At 28.3% G+C, this 18,600-nt stretch overlaps 2 protein-coding genes across 2 annotated transcripts; both read left to right on the top strand.

Moving 5' to 3' along the window:
- The first annotated feature begins 5,022 nt into the window (after positions 1-5,022).
- On the top strand, positions 5,023-6,504 carry LOC111041405. The gene is made up of 4 exons (XM_022325673.1): positions 5,023-5,658; positions 5,969-6,037; positions 6,195-6,287; positions 6,379-6,504. The coding sequence occupies exons 1-4, from the start codon at positions 5,023-5,025 to the stop codon at positions 6,502-6,504; spliced, it is 924 nt and encodes a 307-aa protein (XP_022181365.1).
- A 7,866-nt stretch (positions 6,505-14,370) lies between these two features.
- LOC111041404 lies at positions 14,371-16,597 on the top strand. Its single transcript, XM_022325672.1, has 4 exons — positions 14,371-15,003; positions 16,138-16,206; positions 16,283-16,375; positions 16,466-16,597. The coding sequence occupies exons 1-4, from the start codon at positions 14,371-14,373 to the stop codon at positions 16,595-16,597; spliced, it is 927 nt and encodes a 308-aa protein (XP_022181364.1).
- The last annotated feature ends 2,003 nt before the right edge of the window (positions 16,598-18,600 follow it).

The following is an 18,600-nucleotide window of genomic DNA, read 5'->3' as shown; positions in this document are numbered from 1 at the left end:
TCATCACGACTATGCAACACAATATATCTCTCTGTCCAGCTATCACCACTGCTCCTTCACCAGTGGAAGGCGCATTATATTGTCCTCTCTTTGTTCTCCTACAAGAATTTTCTTTGCATGGATGACGACATTAAAATCAAGATCAGTATTTCTAATCATATTCAATTAAAAACTCATTTTTCTTTTTATAACTTAAAAAAAAAACTGTGTTTTTATTCTTTTTTTCCGAGAGCGCCTAAGCTATGTAACCTAATTTGTTGTTGAATTTTTTTTTATGTCTCTTAAATGTATTAGAACGAAGAAGCTTTGTTTAAATTTTCAAATTAAAACCTTTAATATACCTGTCACACTATTTTGCTCAGCGCCTTCTTAATTTAGAACAAAACTATATATTGTAATATTGTATACATTGTTTTCTTGTTTTTGGCTGTTAAGATTATTATATGTTTCTGTGTTAAATTGCTTGTCCCTTAAAAATGTTAACAAATAAATAATTAAATATATATATATGTATGTATATGATTTACAGCCAATAAGAAATGGAGAACTAAGGTATAGGTGAAGTGAAGAGTGGAGTATGCGTATCCAAAAACTGTGAAGATACCTATCTATTTTTTCATGGTCATTTGTCAGTCCGCTGTTGTTGACAATATCTAACCAGGTGATTTGTAAGATTCTACGTAATTTTGGTAATATATTATTATATATATTATACAATTATACCAACAGATATTTAATAATTCGAAATTATTAATTCTGAGTCAATGATACACATTATACGCATACATAATACCAATAGGCAATAAGATACATTTTTAAAATTACTATCTTTAAAACTACGCCACTAAAGCTACTTTTTTTTTTTTATTTATTTATTTTTTTAGAAGAAGAAAATATACAATCTATATCTAAGACATGATAAGTATATGTGCGATAAGGGAAAAATCGACAATTAAACATAGTTTTACATACATTTGAAGAAAGAAGCCACCCACTGATGAGATTTTCGTCTTGGTTTATCGTAGTGATTTGGTTGTATGTTAGTTTTTATATCATATATTAAAATTTAGTTATATGTTAGTATTTAAAGTAATAAATCTCTGAACCATTTACGTTTAAGTCATCTCGGAGGGCTACCTGGGATTGTGAAAGGTGATAATTTTTTGATGAGAGGATTTGAATGAGAAGAAAGAGAGTTATGAAATTTTTTATAAAAACGTTCAGCTTCGTCATGAATAGTTTTTAAGTTACAATCTAAATGCAGGGTATGCTTTGATGTGCATGAAGGGGCGTTAAATAAATTCCTTAAGGTCAAATTTTGGAAAGCTTCACAAACAAATGAAGTCAAAACCAGGACACTTATTTTGTGGGTATTTACGTATGCGATATTTAACATCATTAGGTGAGAAAGATTTAACTATTGGCGAGGGATGAAGAGGAGCATTAAGAGCAGTATTTACAACATTTGTGTTTTCTAAATCTACAACGTTTGAGTGTGGTTGAAATATCTCAGAGAGGTGTAGTTTTAATAACTCAGCTTTTTCTGAATCAGAGGTATTTAGACTCCCGTCGGATTTTTTTAATGTTGGATTAGAAGCTTTATACCGTAGGACTTTCTTGGTAGCTTTCCAAAGGCTGCCATCATTTGAAGTAAGATTGGTTAAATTGTGAGTGAGAACTGTGTCTTTGTGCTTAGCGATCAGTCTTTTCAGTGAGTTTGCTTGACGGTTGTAAATTTGTTTATGAGATGGTAAGCGAGTACGTTTGTTACTTGTCTAACTTCAAAGAGTCTGACTTCCAATTCTTCTTTGATAGCTTTAATTAGCCTGAAAGAGTTAAGTTACGTATAACTATTCTTAAAGGTTTATCCTCTCCGAGTTGATAAGTGTGATATTCCGCATTCTCATCTTTAAGAAAATGAATTAGAGCTCTGTATGAATCCGGGTTTGAAGTTTGTATTTTTAGTTTGTGAGTAGATGATTTACAAAAAAAATTGTCAACGCCAATTATTTCGATTAATCTAGCGCACAGCTCAGGGAAATCAGCAACACCTTTTACAAAAATTGGAGGAGGTGGTTTGTTTTGGTCATTAACATCAGTATCAATATCAATTTGCTCTGCAAGGAGAGTGGAGGAATTTTCAGCTTGATTTTCATCTTGAGAGAGAACTTCACAACGGTTTCTCGAAGTGAAAATTTTTTTTTATTTTTATTTTTTTGAGTAGGTGTTTGAGTAGATGATTGAGTAGCTGGTAATTTTGGAGGTTCGGAAGAAGAAGAGGTGGATAATTTCTTTTACTAGATTTTGTAACAGTCCAGCCTGGATCAAATGAGTTGTTATTTTTTCCTAGTTTGATCGGAGTAATCGGAGGGACTCGATTGTTTTTGTTATTATTCATTTCGATAACTAGATAATGAGTTAGCGAGAGTAAGAAAATTTAATTCAAAAGAAAGAGCAAGAACGAGAACGAGAACGGGCGATAGCGTGAGCAAGTAATTAGGCTTATCTTGGCGGCTGAGATAGGAGCAGCGCAGATTACGCCAGGTGTGATTAATAATAATAGTTAATAATAATTTTTAAATTATTAAACCGAAGAGTAAATTATTCACTATACTAAAAGACTTGTTGTAGTACCGATTTTTAAATAAATAAAGATTTGAATATTGAACGTGAACGTACATGGTACATATCACATAGCTAATGGTGTTTTAGGTAAAGCAGTTAATTAATTAATAATTAATAAAGAGATAATTAATTGGGCGCAAGAACGCGTGCGTATCAAACGACTGCTATCGCGAGACTGTACTAAAGCTAATTAACTATAAAAACGGATGAACAATACCATAAAACCAGACTCAGTAACACCTTGTCCAGCGGCCCAGATCACCACTTCTATGACTTACATAAGTCATGGACTTGATCAAAGCCGTCCACCCCTTATATAGGTTCACTCTCAGTACAAGCAAGAAGATTTTTAGAAAGAAGAGTTTATTATTATTATGTCTACAAATGTGCTACACATTCTTACCTATTACATTATGGTGGTAATTTTAAAAGTAAAACTTTAAATATATTAGACTATAAAACTAAATCAACAAGTTGTTTCAAATTTCAAAAAAATGATCACTGTTCAACCGTATTTTGGTAATGACGGCCAAGACGTTCATCATTTAAAAACAGAATTATTATTTATTTGTTCATAAAAATAAAATTAGTAAAATTGGTGGGTAGTTAGAAATAATTATTTAAATTTTTATTGTTTAAAATTTTTATTTATTTGCGTATGTTTTACTACTATGGCACCTGCTATTACATAATACATTTGACTGACCACATTTACATTTTTTAGTTGTACATTTTTTCTGGCAATCACTCCTCGAAAATCTTTGCCCGCCTGATAGAAAAAGTTTAGCAACAGCTTGGTGGATGCTTGTTAGTGCCACCAATCAATGTATATCAACTATTACTAAGTTATATCATGATATAAGTTTATTATATTAATCTTAAGACCGATAAAATGCAAGTCCTAAGGTAAATTATTAATATCTACACATATAAATTATAATGTAGTAACTGCACATTGCAGTTGTAAATTTATCTTAGCAAAGTAATTGTTATTAACCATTGCGATCAAACATTTTGAGGTGTGATTGCCAGAAAAAATGTACAACTTAAAATTAAATTTTTATTTTGTATAAAGAATTTAAATAAATGTCAGCAGTTTATTTTAATAATATATAATTATAATTTTTACGCAGCTTATCGCTTAAATAGTTAAATGTTATGTGTCATGTAATGATCAGCTTTTACTAAGTCAATTTGCATATCCTAAAATGTATACAAAGTGTTTAGTAAAAGCCTGAATAAAATTAAGAATGTCAGCATTTACTGAGTACAAACAGTAAAACCTAGCATTAACTAGTAAAACCTAGGTTTACCTAGTGATCGGGCATTTACGGTAACATGTACATAACATACATCAAACAATTAATACTCCATGCCTCTATAACCTTGTTAATCTAAAAAAACAAAGACAGGAACATGCACATCAAGTGTCATTGAATTATTTGTGACTATAATTCAAAAAGTAAATATCATATTACGAAGTACATATTATAATAATATACATATAATACATACCTAGTATTTTGCTGATTTTGTCGACCATGAAACAATAATAATTATCTATCTAAATAAATAATTATTTCTAATAAAATGGTTGTGTTTTTTACTAAACTTTTCATTCATTTAAATTTTTTGAAACAATTGAATTTATAATTGCATCATACTAACAAAAACTGTTTATAACAATCAAATATATCGTTAATCTAGTATTAAAAAACATTTTCCTAAAATGACTAATGTTTATAATAAAACATTAAGGATTATTTTATATTTGTGCAAATTTATTGGCATCATTAACATGTCTTACATGTTAGAATCGGATGGATCATTAATAAAAAGTTCAGAGATAATCTATAAGTGTTTTGAATTTACGCGAATGATTATCTTAATAATATACACGTACAATACACACATAAATACTTATTATATTATTCACAAACTACATTTATTCAAATTATGGTTCGTCATTATAGCATCAAGAATATCAGAAACATGGGTGATACAGTAAGATAAATAATAATAATATTAATAGTAAATTATTATAAAAGTTAAGAAAATTAAATTTTAAAATTGTCGTGTACCCCGCATAGGGTAGGACAAGACGTAATAGTCATGTTCAATAATAATAAGATATTTTATTCATCAACCTCCTCTCCATATCTCATAAATTATACATACTTATTAATATATCAAACTATGCTATATCGAATGATAAAATGTGTAATATACACAGAAGCAAAAAGTTAACCAATTATTTGGAAAACATAAAAATAAATAATAATAAATACCTATTGTGTGATGCAATTTACTTTTATTACATGAAAACAGTCATACTTAGTGTACCACGAAACAACAATATAATTAATATGTTTTTAATATTTCGTTTTTTGTAGGTTGATGAATGGCATTATCGAGTACGACCAAAAACTAACATCACTTCCAAGATTTTTATTTATTCACCAGCATTCGCAGAAGAAAAGTTGTTGGAACTTAATTTTCATTTTTACTATAACTTTTTATCTTGCGAACACATTTCTCCTTATGTCTATATGGCGACCAAGTTCCGTAGGCATCACTATGATCACTAGTTTTTATATTCGAATAGAATTCATCGTAGACATTTCAGTAATTTTTTCCACATATTTTGTCTTACAACAATTGGAGTATAGACTTCAAACGTTGAATGATTCCTGGAAATATCTTCTACCAGGCTTTCTAGTCGTTCCGGCTGGTGAATTGACACATTCCATCACAGGAATAACGATGGATAAAATACGGTTGTTACATGCTGAACTATCGGACTTACTAAGAATATTTAGTGTAGGTTACGGACAGATGCTATTAGGGTTCTTTGTATTCAGTTATATTAATATGGTGCTCAATTTTCATTATATTATTAATCATAATAGTATGGAAAGAGAAGAATTCACTTCTAGATATTTTCTAAAAAATGTAGCACCATATATTTCAAGCATAAAGAATGTCATATTTATTTTATGGATTATCATTGCTGCATCACGTGTACATGAAAAGGTAGATAACATTTATAAGCTCAAATTTTTTAATGTTAGTATCCACCTATATTTGGCATATAAATTTGTCATTGCCAACAAAAAAGTAACCAATTCTCAAAAAAATTTGGACACAGATAATTATATTGTTAATTGGTATTTAAAACATGATTTATAATTACTATTTATTTTTGTTTAACAATATAGTAAAACATTTAAATTTATATAACATTCCCATAAATGCCTAAATATACAATACGTTTCACAAAAAAATAGATGAATTCAACACGAACTTATGAAATTGTTATTTTAAGAATTATATTTATCTACAGAAACGGAGGATGATATCAAATTTACGATTAATAAGGATATCAAATTTACCGGCAAACTTAAAAATTCAAGTAAATACAACAAAAAGCAAAATAAGTGTTAATTACGTAATATGTTTTTTGAAGATGGTAGATATATATTTTTGTAATACATCAACCAAGATAACAATACTCTTGATGTTAAATACTGTTATTAAAATATTCTTATTCTGTATTTATTATATATCAGGTTAAAATGTTTATGAACCAAATATTAGTTTTTGAATCAAGTGAAATCACCGGTTTCGGAATTTTTAATATAAATTTAAATCTTGTTGTAACAGTAAGTACGCAATTCAATAATTGTAATTTTTGATTTTTTAGAATTTATAATGAAATAATAAAGTACAAGATTTTCGTATTAATTTTTGCAGATAATAATACTACTTATTACTGGATTAGTAACATTAATACAATTGAAGGAACATCCATTTATGAAGCAATCGGTATTAAAATTAAAGAATTACCTACGTAATGTAACTGCAATTAAAGTTAAATAAGTGAAAGGATAATAATGAGAAGAAATCGGTTAATAATTCACTGTTTTCAAATGAATAATTTTATATTTTATTTAAAATAAATATATTTACTACTTCTTTTTTTTAGCATTAAGTCGGAACTAAATATATTCTGTATAATAATAAAATTATGTGTAATTGTGTTTTTTATGTTTTTATTGTATCTATTCCATTTTGTCATTCTGTCAATTACTATATAATTAAATACAACTGTAAGAGGTTTTCTACGCTAACCGAGAAAACTATTTATTCAGTTGTCGAGCAATTTTTTTTAATTAAAGAGGACATCACAGAGAAAGCGTTAGACATAAATTTAGTCTGATAAAGTTAATAAATAATTAGTTATTAATAATTAAAATAAACGTGTAAATTGTACCTTATACCTATACCTTTTTTAGTAAGAAATTGTCGCTGGCTAAAAATAAATAACAATCAAACTCGGCAACCACAGATGCTTCTAGGCAGGTCAGTATCGAAGTGGAATAATAAACAATTATTATAATTATTTAGTTTAGCAAAAAAAAAAAACAATTCATTTTATCTGATTATCTATTATTAGTGTTCATAATTAATGGTGTTACATTAGTTATTGGTGAAAAATAACTAATAACTAATCGAATTTTCACAAATTGCTTGCTAAGATTGTTAAGTTGCACTTATAGCCGCTCATCAGCTTATCCACAGTCGAAATAAAAAATAAAATAGAGTATTTACCTAGCGTGGGGTACGATAATAATAGTATAATATCTTATATTCTTGTGTACACTACTATATAAAATAAAGTCGCTTTTTTTTGTTCGGGATAAAATCCAGAACTCCTTATTGGATGGTCGTAACGAGGACACCACAGAAAAGGTTTGAGGCATAAATTTAGTCCGATGAAGTTAATGAGTAATTAGTTATTATTAATTAAAATAAATTTGTAAATTGTATACCTATACAGGATGTCCCGTGAAGACTTACTCACTGCGATTTCTCCTGAAATAATTTAGATATCATAATTCTGGTTTTTTATTAAGACTCACAGAGATAAGCACTACAAATAATTGTAACATGTTTTAATTTTTTTTTATGTTTCGGTAGTAAAAAAGTTAAGAAATATATTTTTTTATTAATAATTTAAAAAAAATGAAGATAGCCATTTTGTAGAGATCATTTTTCTGAAAATATTGACGTTTCAACATTTTAATTTTATTAATCTCCTGATTTTTAATCAATTTTTTAGTTAATAGGTAAAACAGCAAAACACCGGTTTTTGTTCAGGCGGCGAGTCCCTTTCTACGGCTAATGGGTATATCACTATTATATCCTCACGGAACACTCTGTATATGCATTTTGTGCGGCAGGTATTGTGCTCTCGAGTGGTCTGGTCACGATTTTGATTGTTATTTATTAATTGTTGATTGTTGGTTGGTTTTAATCATTTGAAGACGTAATTGATTGTACATTTGATTGAAGGTTATTACTAACGTACTAGTGCAGCGGTTCCCAACCCATGGGCCGCGGCCCACTTGTGGGCCTCGAGCAGCGTGGTACTGGATGGTGAACCATATAAATATATAATATTTAATATAAAAATTATCATATATTTTTAGTATATCCCTAATAATATTTCTGGTTATAAAAATATTTATCAATATTACCTACACACTATAGTGTCCAATTAGTGTATAATTTTTACGCAGCTTATGGCTTAAATGTTATGTGTCGTGTAATATTAATCAGCTTTTACTAAGTCAATTTGTATATCCTAGGATGTACACAACGTATTTAGTAAAAGCCCGAATAAAATTTAGAATTTCAGCATTTACTGAATACAAATAGTAAAACCTAGCATTAACTAGTAAAACCTAGGTTTACCTAGTGATCGGGCATTTACGGTAACACATATATATATGCATTCGTTTATAGGTGAGCTATTTGTGGGCCTCAAAGATTATTTTTCAAAATTGGTGGTCCTTACAGCTAAAGAGGTTGGGAATCGCTGGTAACTAGTGTAGGTAGGTACTACTCTCATTTTCGAAAATGCCTAGACATATGAAAGTACCTTTTAAGTACAGTGTCAGGTTTACCACGTTGCCGGCACTCTTTTTCCATATCATAAGTGATATAATTTTTTTTCAACATTATAAAGAATCAGCGGTGGCGACACTAAATTTATGTGGGTACATTACCACGGACGTGACTAAAAGTGGTCTAATATAAAAATAATTATTTAACATCCAGAAAATTAATATTAAATTAATATCTGAGAAATATTGCAATAGCAAAGCATTGCTGGGTCAGCTAGTTACTATATAATAATGTTCAATATGTCCGTTTCACGTCTTCTCGTTTCGTAACATATATATTATGTAAACTAAATAAACTTAATCTGTTCTTTTATTTATTTATTTTTTTTTATTACATAACATAATTAGTTAGTTATTATTTTGATAGAAGTTAACTATCTACTCCATCCAGGGGCGCCATTTCAGTTTTTTTTAGGGGTGTGCAAACAATTAAAGAGGCCAATTTTTCTCACCGTCAGGCCAATTCTTAAAAAAACGTTTCTCGTGTTTTTAATTTTTCAATATAGAATTTTTAGTATCAAAAACATACTTAGCTATTAATAGTTACCTATATTTGAAATAAAGGTATCAAAAAAAAAAAAAGGAAAATACAAACTAATTATTTAAAGCTAAGTTTGTGACTAAAGCATAAAGTAAAGCGTACCTAATGCAAATAATGAACAACTTGAAATATAATAGTTTATTATTATATTGATCTTAATATGTTTATAGTTAACATTAATACTATATTTAAATATAAAATAATGGCATAGGTATAATTATAAAAGCATAGCAGCATAGGTTATTATTTAAGCGGTTATCTCCGTTGCTTCATATCTGAAAATGCATCAACAATTTTATATAAATCTACGCACTTAGCTTCTTCTTTCTCTACATTTAAAACCATAAGATCACTCAGTCTGTTATCTCCCATTGTAGTACGGAAGAAAGTTTTAACATTTTTAAGGGATAAAAATAATCGTTCATTTGAAGCAGTAGTAATTGGAAGAATCTTTAGTATAGAAATAATTTTTAAAGTTTCAGAAAAGGCTGTAGGAAGTTGTGATAAAGAGGATACAATAGAATCAAAGTTTAGTTGAATATTTGTATTGTCCTAACCTTTAACTTATAAATATAAAAAAAAAAATGATTAGTTATGAATTTATAAGATACTACTGACGATTTTTATTTCAATTTCTTTGACTAGTACCTAATTAAAAACATTATTTTATTAATTAATATACATTTTTAAACATGACAATTCAAAATCAACGATTTTGAAAAACTATCAAATTTGAACGACCGCCTGTAAGTTATTTGCCAACATATTTTTGTACACCGAAAAGCTCGAAATCTTCTAACCGAAGAAATTGGTGCGTATTTAAAATATAGTAACTATCACAAGAAAAATCTTCAGGTAAATTATTCATTGTCATTTCTTTTCCCGATATAATTTTTGAAATTTTGGAAAGTGTTTTAAAGCACAGATTTTTTTCAATAACTTGTTCAAATTTTTTATAAATTGTAACGCCTTTGTTACATTTTACTGAATTTAATTTATTTTCTACATTCTCTACAGTTTTGATTGCGTCAGTCAAAAGAGTTCCCTGAGTTTCTAAACTTGTAATAGCCGTAGCTAGAAGTCCATAATTAGTATAAATGAAAACTAAGTTTGAGGTTGTGAGGTTATTTTATTTATTAATAGGTTTTTTAGAAGTAATTTATTTTGTCAATTACATAATATTTGACTCGAATATGCAGTTAATAACAAAAAAATCGTGAAATATGCAAATACATAAAAAAAAACCCGAGATATGCAATTATATGCAAAATAAAATGTTGTACTTGGATTTATATAAGTATAATTCAAATTTGTTTTTTATCTAGCAATTTTTCAATCCATTCAGTAAAAATATGCAAATGCATGAATTTTCTGGGCCCAACTAATAAGCATAAATATATCTACTGATAAACTGATAACAAATATTATATAATATCATTGCAAGTAAATATTTGAGTTAATAAATTATATTACATAATATGTCAAACAAATGTTTAAACATGTTTACTTATTATCTATATCCGTTAGTAGAAGTTATGAATTATGGCTCGTATGATTTGTCAACAGTGACAGTATAATGATTATTGACTTACTTTTATAAATAATAATTCCCCACAAAATGTTTATATTCGTTTATTTTTGAATTATTTTAATCGTTGGACATATTATAATTTATAATTGCATGAAAATAATAAATATTTGTCTTAGGTATCAAATAAAACCTTCAATGCATAATATTTAGTATCAAAAAAGCATTTTCTTAAAATGACGAATGTGTATAATGTAACTTTGAGGAATATTTTATGTTTGTGCAAGTTTTCTGGCATCATTAACATGTCTTATGTATTAGAACCTAATGGATTAATAATTCAAAGTACAGAAACAATATATAAATCTCTGGAATTCACACGAATGATCGTGTTAATAGTATTCACATACTCAGGACATACAAATCATTTATTTATTGAACAAATGTATTTATTCAAATTATGGGCCGTCATTATTGCATCAAGAGTATCGGAAACACGGGTGATACAGTGAGATAAATAATACCTATACCAAATTACAAAAATGATATACTATAATATTAAGTGGCATGGGTGGGAAGCTCGCTATTTCAGTCACTTGATCCATTCGTGCAAGACTGAAATAATGGCCACACGAGCCACATATATATTTTTTTTTCATGTCTGAGTTCGTCGATCACGGTAAAAGATTATGCCGGGATTTATGCAACAACCAGACTATTCTGCGAAAGATCTCAGTGTCTGATTGTTACAGGGGATACGACCTGCAATTTTGGCTATTTCCATTTTAATTCCTGGCGGCACTTTAAAGTATTCCACTTTTCTAAACACTAGACGGAAAAATGTCGCTTTCTAAAGCTTCAAAGGTTCAACGGTCATCGAAAACTAAAACTAGGGTGCAGGCTTGGCAAAAAATGATTTAAACTTGAATATTTTTCGGAAAACGAGAAACAGTTTTTCATTTACCTCAACAGTGACTTTTGATATCTCATTATACATCGAGCCATATATGTCACATTGACAAAATATATATTACATTGAATTTAATGATAAAAAACAACATCATCCTCAGTAACAAATACATAAAATAAAAACGCTAGAGTTGACAAGCGATTATCTAAGATGGGCTAAAGGTGGCCACTCCTCCATCTCTAACATGTACACTGATTCTTTCAATAACGAACAATAGTGAAAACATCTAAGTAGTGAACGTTATTTTGGGAACAAAGAACAAACTTTCTACGTACTGAACTTTTTGAAGGGGTAACCGAATTGGTTCCCGTTTGTGTACGCTCATTTTCCTTCACAATTTTACAGGCTTAGGGCTGTCAACTTAAAAGTAGACTTGGTTAAAAATATGCGTTAAGGTCTAGTTACAATTTTAATTTTTTAATTTTTAATAATTGGTACAAAATATAAATAAGATACTATAAAATATAAATGTATCTCTACTCTATAGTCTATAGTATAATATACAATAAGATGGCAATATATTGTTACATTGGAAGTTTAGCAAATTATCAGTAATACCCCGAACAATAAAGATAACGATTGAGATCTATGTACTTTTTATCGCTGTACGGTATATCGTCTATAGCCAATGTACGAATGACAATAATGTTAGTGAGCTGCAGTGAACACTGTACACTCTCGAATAACCCATCGTGTTATTGAATAACTTCCTTTAGTACCTATAAACTATATAAATTTGTAATTTGTACTTTTTTACTTTTAATTTATATTTTTTAATTTTAATTTTTCGTAATTATGGAGTTTATGTTTAGTGAAAAGGGAACTAAGTTGTTGATTGTTGACAATTATAAGTTTAAATTCCAAAATAACCTAGCAGGGGATAACACACAGAGGTGGTTATGTACAAAACAAAAATGTAAAGCATACATTAAATTGAACGGAGATTGTTTGCCTGAAGAAGTCTTAACACATAACCACAAAAAGGAAGGTGATGGTACACTTGTGTGACAACAATTGTCAAATTCATTGAAAAGAAAATGTGACGAACTTATTACAGAGCGACCATCTAAAATTATCTGCAAGGAGATAGCTTCAAACAGTAATAGTGAGTCACTACTTCAAAATGATATTAACAGAGTCCGTAAAAATTTGAATGCTGCTAAATTAAAAACAATTCCCAAGTTACCTTCTAATCTTAAAAAACTGCATACAAGTGTCAGAGTATATTCGTTAACAACTAATCTCGGAGAAAACTTTATTTGTGACAGCGATTTTGTCAACAATACAATAACATTTACATGCACACAAAACTTGAAACAACTCAATAAAGCCACTACGTTATTTTTCAATGGAGTATTCAAAAGTTGTCCCAAGTAATTTTATCAAGTTTATCAATTATTTTCTATTTTTATCAAATTTATCCTACTCCCGAACAAGACTACTGACTCTTACATACGAGTACTTGCATTAAATAAGGTCGCAAAATATCGAACAGTTGGCATGGTTTTGAAACAGCTATCCCTAGTGCCATAACTTCACAGCTACAGCAAGTTACAGTTAGAGGTTGTAGATTCCATTCATGTCAGTCATAGTGGAGAAAAATAACAGTTTGGTCTCTTCGACGAATTTAAAGATATTAAATAATTCTTCAGAAATTGTCCAATTTCTGAAACTATTTTTTGGACTGTCCTTGTTATCGCCAGAAGACGTCGAAGACTGTGTTTTAATTATTTGATGGCCATAAAATCTTGCTGCAAAAAATTGAATCAGTTCTTTGATTACGATCATGATACATACATAAGGACTGACAGTATCTTTAGACCGAAAATTTGGGCTAGATTTAACAAAAATATTGATAGGACTACACATTTTTACGAATCGTTCCATTCAAAATTGGAAAAAGAATTTACAAGTTCCCATCCTAATATATATTATTTTATGAAGACTTTAAACAGCATTCAGACATCAAATTATATTAAATTTCGAAGTAATAATACTTGGAAACTCACTAGCAAACAAGAAAAAAATAAACAAATACTTGGAAAATTGTATGACTGAGTACATTAATGAGAAGCCTACGCAAATTGAATACTTAAAGAAAGTTTGCTTCAAATTTCATTTGAATTCAAATTAAATACTTGTATTTATTATATTTTATTTTTTGTATTTTGTACACCTAGCGATGACTAGTTGACTTCCAAATCAACAATTTAAAATTGTATATATTAAATCATTTTTTTCTATAACAGACATTTTAACCAAGCCTGCTTTTAAGTTGACAGTCATAAGTCTGTAAAATTGAGAAGGAAAATATGTGTAATTAAACGGGCACCAATTCGGCTCAACTTAATAAAATATCTTTTTCAAACGGGAACCAATTTGGCACGTGGGGTTGGAGCTCGGGAACCAATTCGATACCAGCCCTTTTTGAATAGTGAATAAATATTTAGTGAAAGAGAGTGTTTGGTATTTAGATATTTCTCTGTATTTAAAATTTTTTCAAATATTCAAATTCAAAATCACATACATAAGTAAGAATATTTTTGATAATACGGTTTTACGATTATACAGGGATGGAATAACGGGTCTATTTTGTATAGGTAATGAAAATTCATGAAAAATGCACGCACACAAAATGTTAGTTTTAATATTTACTGTTTTCTATGCGACATAGCTGTGTGAAAACTGCAAGTATAATATAATCTCATGGTTTTCTCATTTTGATATTTATAGGTTGATGAATGGCATCATCGAGTACGATCAAAAACTAAAATCACTTCCAAAATTTATGCTGATCCACCAATATTCACCAAAGAAAAATTATTGGAATTCAATTTTCATTTTCACAATAGTTTATTATATTACACTGGTAATTACGAATATTGTATTATGGCCACCAAAGACTATTAACTTCGTTGTTATCACTAAGTATTTTTTTGGGATAGAATACGTCTTGGACGTTGCAGTATGTTTTTCGACATATTTTTTCTTACAACAATTAGAATATAGATTCCAGACGTTGAATGAGTCCTGGAAATATCTTCTTCCCGGATTTCTACCCTTTCCTGGGAAATTGACATGTTCCATAACAGGAATGACGTTGGATAAAATACGGTTGTTACACGCTGAATTATCGGACTCATTGAGATTATTCAGTGTAGCTTTTGGACAAATACTATTAGGGTTTTTTGTTTTTAGTTATATTGATATGCTACTTCAATTTTATTATTTTATTGTTTTTGATCTTACTAAAACAGAAAAATTCAGTTTTTTAAATTTTCTAAGAAAGATAGTGCCTCATATTGTGTACCTAAAAAATGTCGTACTGGTTTTAGCTATTATCATTGCTGCATCACGTGTTCATGAAAAGGTAATAATGATATAAGTATTTAATTAAATATTAATGCAAAAAAAAATTAATATTTTCTTTTCTATTCATTCTACTTTCGTTCCCTTAACTGTAAAATACTTATTAAACTCTCCTTTTTGAAGTTAAATATTTAATATTAGGATTTTCTGTAAATTTGGGCCTTTGGTGGTCTTTCCAAAATACAAATTATAAAAGTATAATTATATTTTATTTGTATTATTTTGATGTTTGTGTGACTACCTACCATAATGTTTTCATATTTCTTAAGTATAGATTTATCACAAACATCCCTTCGAATTTCCATGTTACATTAGTATTACACAAGTCCATATGCCCTTTACCTAGGGTTTTCATATGTTCCGATAAATCAGTACTGTCACCAATATTTTGATCTCTGTCCGGACGTCCCGTTAAAATACCAAAACGTCCCGATTCGTGAATCGTGATCGAAAACAAAAATATTTTTTATTTCAACTTATTGCTTGTTCTTCTAAAACTCTTATAAGACTAATCGTATATGATTAAAATCCAATTAATTTGTTATTGCAATCGTTATTGCTATCGATGATTCATGAATTTTTTAATAACTTAAGACACGGACACATGGCATAAGGTCTTAACTGCGATAAGTCGACGATTGCCTATCAGCCTCTTTATTCACTCGACGAAAAATATTATACAAAACACCAAGAAATCTTCAATTTTCTGAGGAAATCTATCAAATATATTTGCTTGCAAACTAAATTGAAAATGACAATTATTGTTGCGTAATTGAGTATAAAAAAATAACACCCGATTCTAAAATTCCTATAACGTCCCGACGAGACCGTAGCCAGATATGGCAACTGTACCTTAAACTCAAACATTCTTTTTATTTAACACAATTTATTCTATGCCTGTGTAATAGTTTATAAATTTACTGTATATATTTGTGGCAATATCTATTCCAAATTAATATATTAATATAATATTAAAATACAAAAGAAGTAAACTCTGTGGACATTGTTTTTAAAAAATTAAAATATTACTAATGGGCTTAAAATCATTGGATATTTAAAGACACAAACTTTTTAACACATAACGGATAACTTACACATGAATTGATGACATTGTATTTTTATTTTATGTCCTAAGAAACGAAAGATGATTTCACATTTGCGGTTAATAAGAATTTCAAATTTATCGGCAAACCTAAAAATTCAAGTAAATAATATAGTTATAGTATTGAGAAAGTGTTAAAATGATTCTTAAAGTGTATAATTCAATAATTCTATTTTAGGTTAAATTGTTTATGAACCAAATAACAGTTTTTGAATCTAGTGAAATCACAGCTTTTGGAATTTTCATTATAAATTTGAATCTTGTTATATCGGTTAGTATATAATTTACAGATTGTATTCTTTGTTATTTATTTGAGCACAAATAACAATGATATAAAAATTAATTATATTTTTGTTCACAGATACTAATATTACTTATTACTGGTATAGTAACATTAATACAAATGAAGAATCATCCAATGATATTGCAATCAAAACAAAGTGTATTGAAGTTTCTGTTAGATACTCGTATTCATAATTTAACATACAACTAGGTGAAAATGTAGAATATTATTTAATTAATTGTAAGTAAAAACCCAGCGGTTAGACTGATCACCAGAAACTTAGCTTGCCTTATCTTGACATTATTTTTTTTTTTGGTGATGGTGTTCTTTTCAGTTTTCCTAGTCAATAGTTTAATCTATTTGATCATGTCTTATAAATTATATTGTATTTCAATTAAAATTCAGAATTTAGATTTTATGTTATTTTACAATATGCCAACACAAAATTTATTTAATGTGATTTCAACAAGTTATTGAGATATTATGGTTTATTAAACATTTTTGACAAGTTAATACATTTTTATTGATATATTTTCTATATTTATAAGGTATCGTGATTGTGACAGTACAGGTAGTCTTAAAACAATATTTCGGTTCTGTTACTGAACCATTAGGAAAATAATCCGAAAAACAATCGTAGTACCTATTGCTATTACATAATTATACCATAAATATTGGAATATGGTAAACTGAGTCCAAAACACATTTTTTGTCGTTGACTGAGTCCCGGGTTTGGAAATGTTTATGATCAGCTGAGTACCTAATATTATTATGATTCATAAAGTTGTTAGGTATATTAATTTGTATAAACAATTATAACTAAGTACATACACATAGGTATAATAATAAATAATATTTATTTTATTACTATTTTTTATTATGTACCGGTTAAAATGTATATGAGATGTTTTTAACAAATGCAAGTCATGAAACATTTTATTTTTCATATTTGAAAATGTCTTGTCTCAAAAAATATACTAAGGTGGTGACTGATTCCGCCTCAAGGTTAGATGCATAATATCAGTCACATGTATTATGTATTATATTATTTAGTGGTTCTTTGTATACTTGAACGCTTCTATCCCTATTATATTTTATAATTATTTTAAGTTGCACATAATGTAGTGTGTTGTGCGTAAGAACGTATATATATTACGTTTGTAAAGTCATATATTATACGGTATTAAAATCATAGCTTAAGAGCAGACTAAATATTGGAGTACTTCGATAGATAAGATATTTCGGCATATAAGAATAATATTTTGGATAAGTAGATTATGACTTATATCAATTTTATGTGTTGATGAGCTTTTCGTAGTTGAGAGATTACAGAAAAAAATTAGAGTTCAATGGATCCCATATTACAACTTTTGACCAAACATTAGTACCCAGAATAATTAAACTTATTAAAATCAATTTCTTAAGTAAAAATATAATGGACAAATTGTATTTACCATTTATTAGTTTTAATTTTTTTCACAACTGAAAAATGAAGTAAAGATATTTTTAGAAGGAAGCACACGTCAACTCTACGTTACAATGATGATTTATGAGGGAAAATACAAAAGACAAACCTGAATAACAACTAAATTATTAATACTAATGAAACTAACTTTTTTCCTTAATAATTATTATAAATTAATGGTTGAAATGTAGTGAGTATTCAAAATCAAATAACAATGTGCAGTCGACAATTAGTAGACTAGTCACGAGTAGAAGATATTATCTATACGTAAGAGTACAACTTCTATAATTATAAGACTATAACTTTATTATAATAACAAAAAATAGGCGTGCCCAAAAAGTTTTCATAGGGTGTGCATAATTATTTTGAATTTAGGAAAAAGGAATGGAAAACCCCTCAAAACATTAGACATGAAATGATTATAATTATGATAATATTATTTATGATTAATTTTAACATAATATGTAGTGCCGTGCTTCGATTAAGTGACATAATCATATTTTCGTACTTTTACATCATATTTTTTTATTGATTTGAATCAGAATAATAACAGCACATACATATTTACATAATATTATATTGAATAACATCGCATCTTACTTAAAATACAACTTCCTAATGTTTAATTACATTTCTATTATTATTCCATACTTAATTCCTTTAAGTAAAAACTTGTGCTTCCTAAAAGGAAGCTCATAATTAACTGTAATATAAGATGAAGAACTGAAAAAATTATTATTTATTTATA

This window comes from Myzus persicae, unplaced genomic scaffold (assembly GCF_001856785.1).
Source record: "Myzus persicae strain clone G006 unplaced genomic scaffold, MPER_G0061.0, whole genome shotgun sequence".
NCBI lineage: Eukaryota > Metazoa > Arthropoda > Insecta > Hemiptera > Aphididae > Myzus > Myzus persicae.
This window is presented reverse-complemented; position numbering and strand designations above follow the sequence as displayed.

Excerpts from the sequence above, each read along its gene's own strand:
- LOC111041405 (XM_022325673.1), top strand. The coding sequence starts at position 5,023 with ATGAATGGCATTATCGAGTACGACCAAAAACTAACATCACTTCCAAGA. Across the intron at positions 6,038-6,194 it reads CGGCAAACTTAAAAATTCAA|GTTAAAATGTTTATGAACCA; the intron begins GTAAATACAACA and ends ATTATATATCAG. Across the intron at positions 6,288-6,378 it reads ATTTAAATCTTGTTGTAACA|ATAATAATACTACTTATTAC; the intron begins GTAAGTACGCAA and ends TAATTTTTGCAG.
- LOC111041404 (XM_022325672.1), top strand. The coding sequence starts at position 14,371 with ATGAATGGCATCATCGAGTACGATCAAAAACTAAAATCACTTCCAAAA. Across the intron at positions 15,004-16,137 it reads CATCACGTGTTCATGAAAAG|AAACGAAAGATGATTTCACA; the intron begins GTAATAATGATA and ends TTATGTCCTAAG. Across the intron at positions 16,376-16,465 it reads ATTTGAATCTTGTTATATCG|ATACTAATATTACTTATTAC; the intron begins GTTAGTATATAA and ends TTTTGTTCACAG.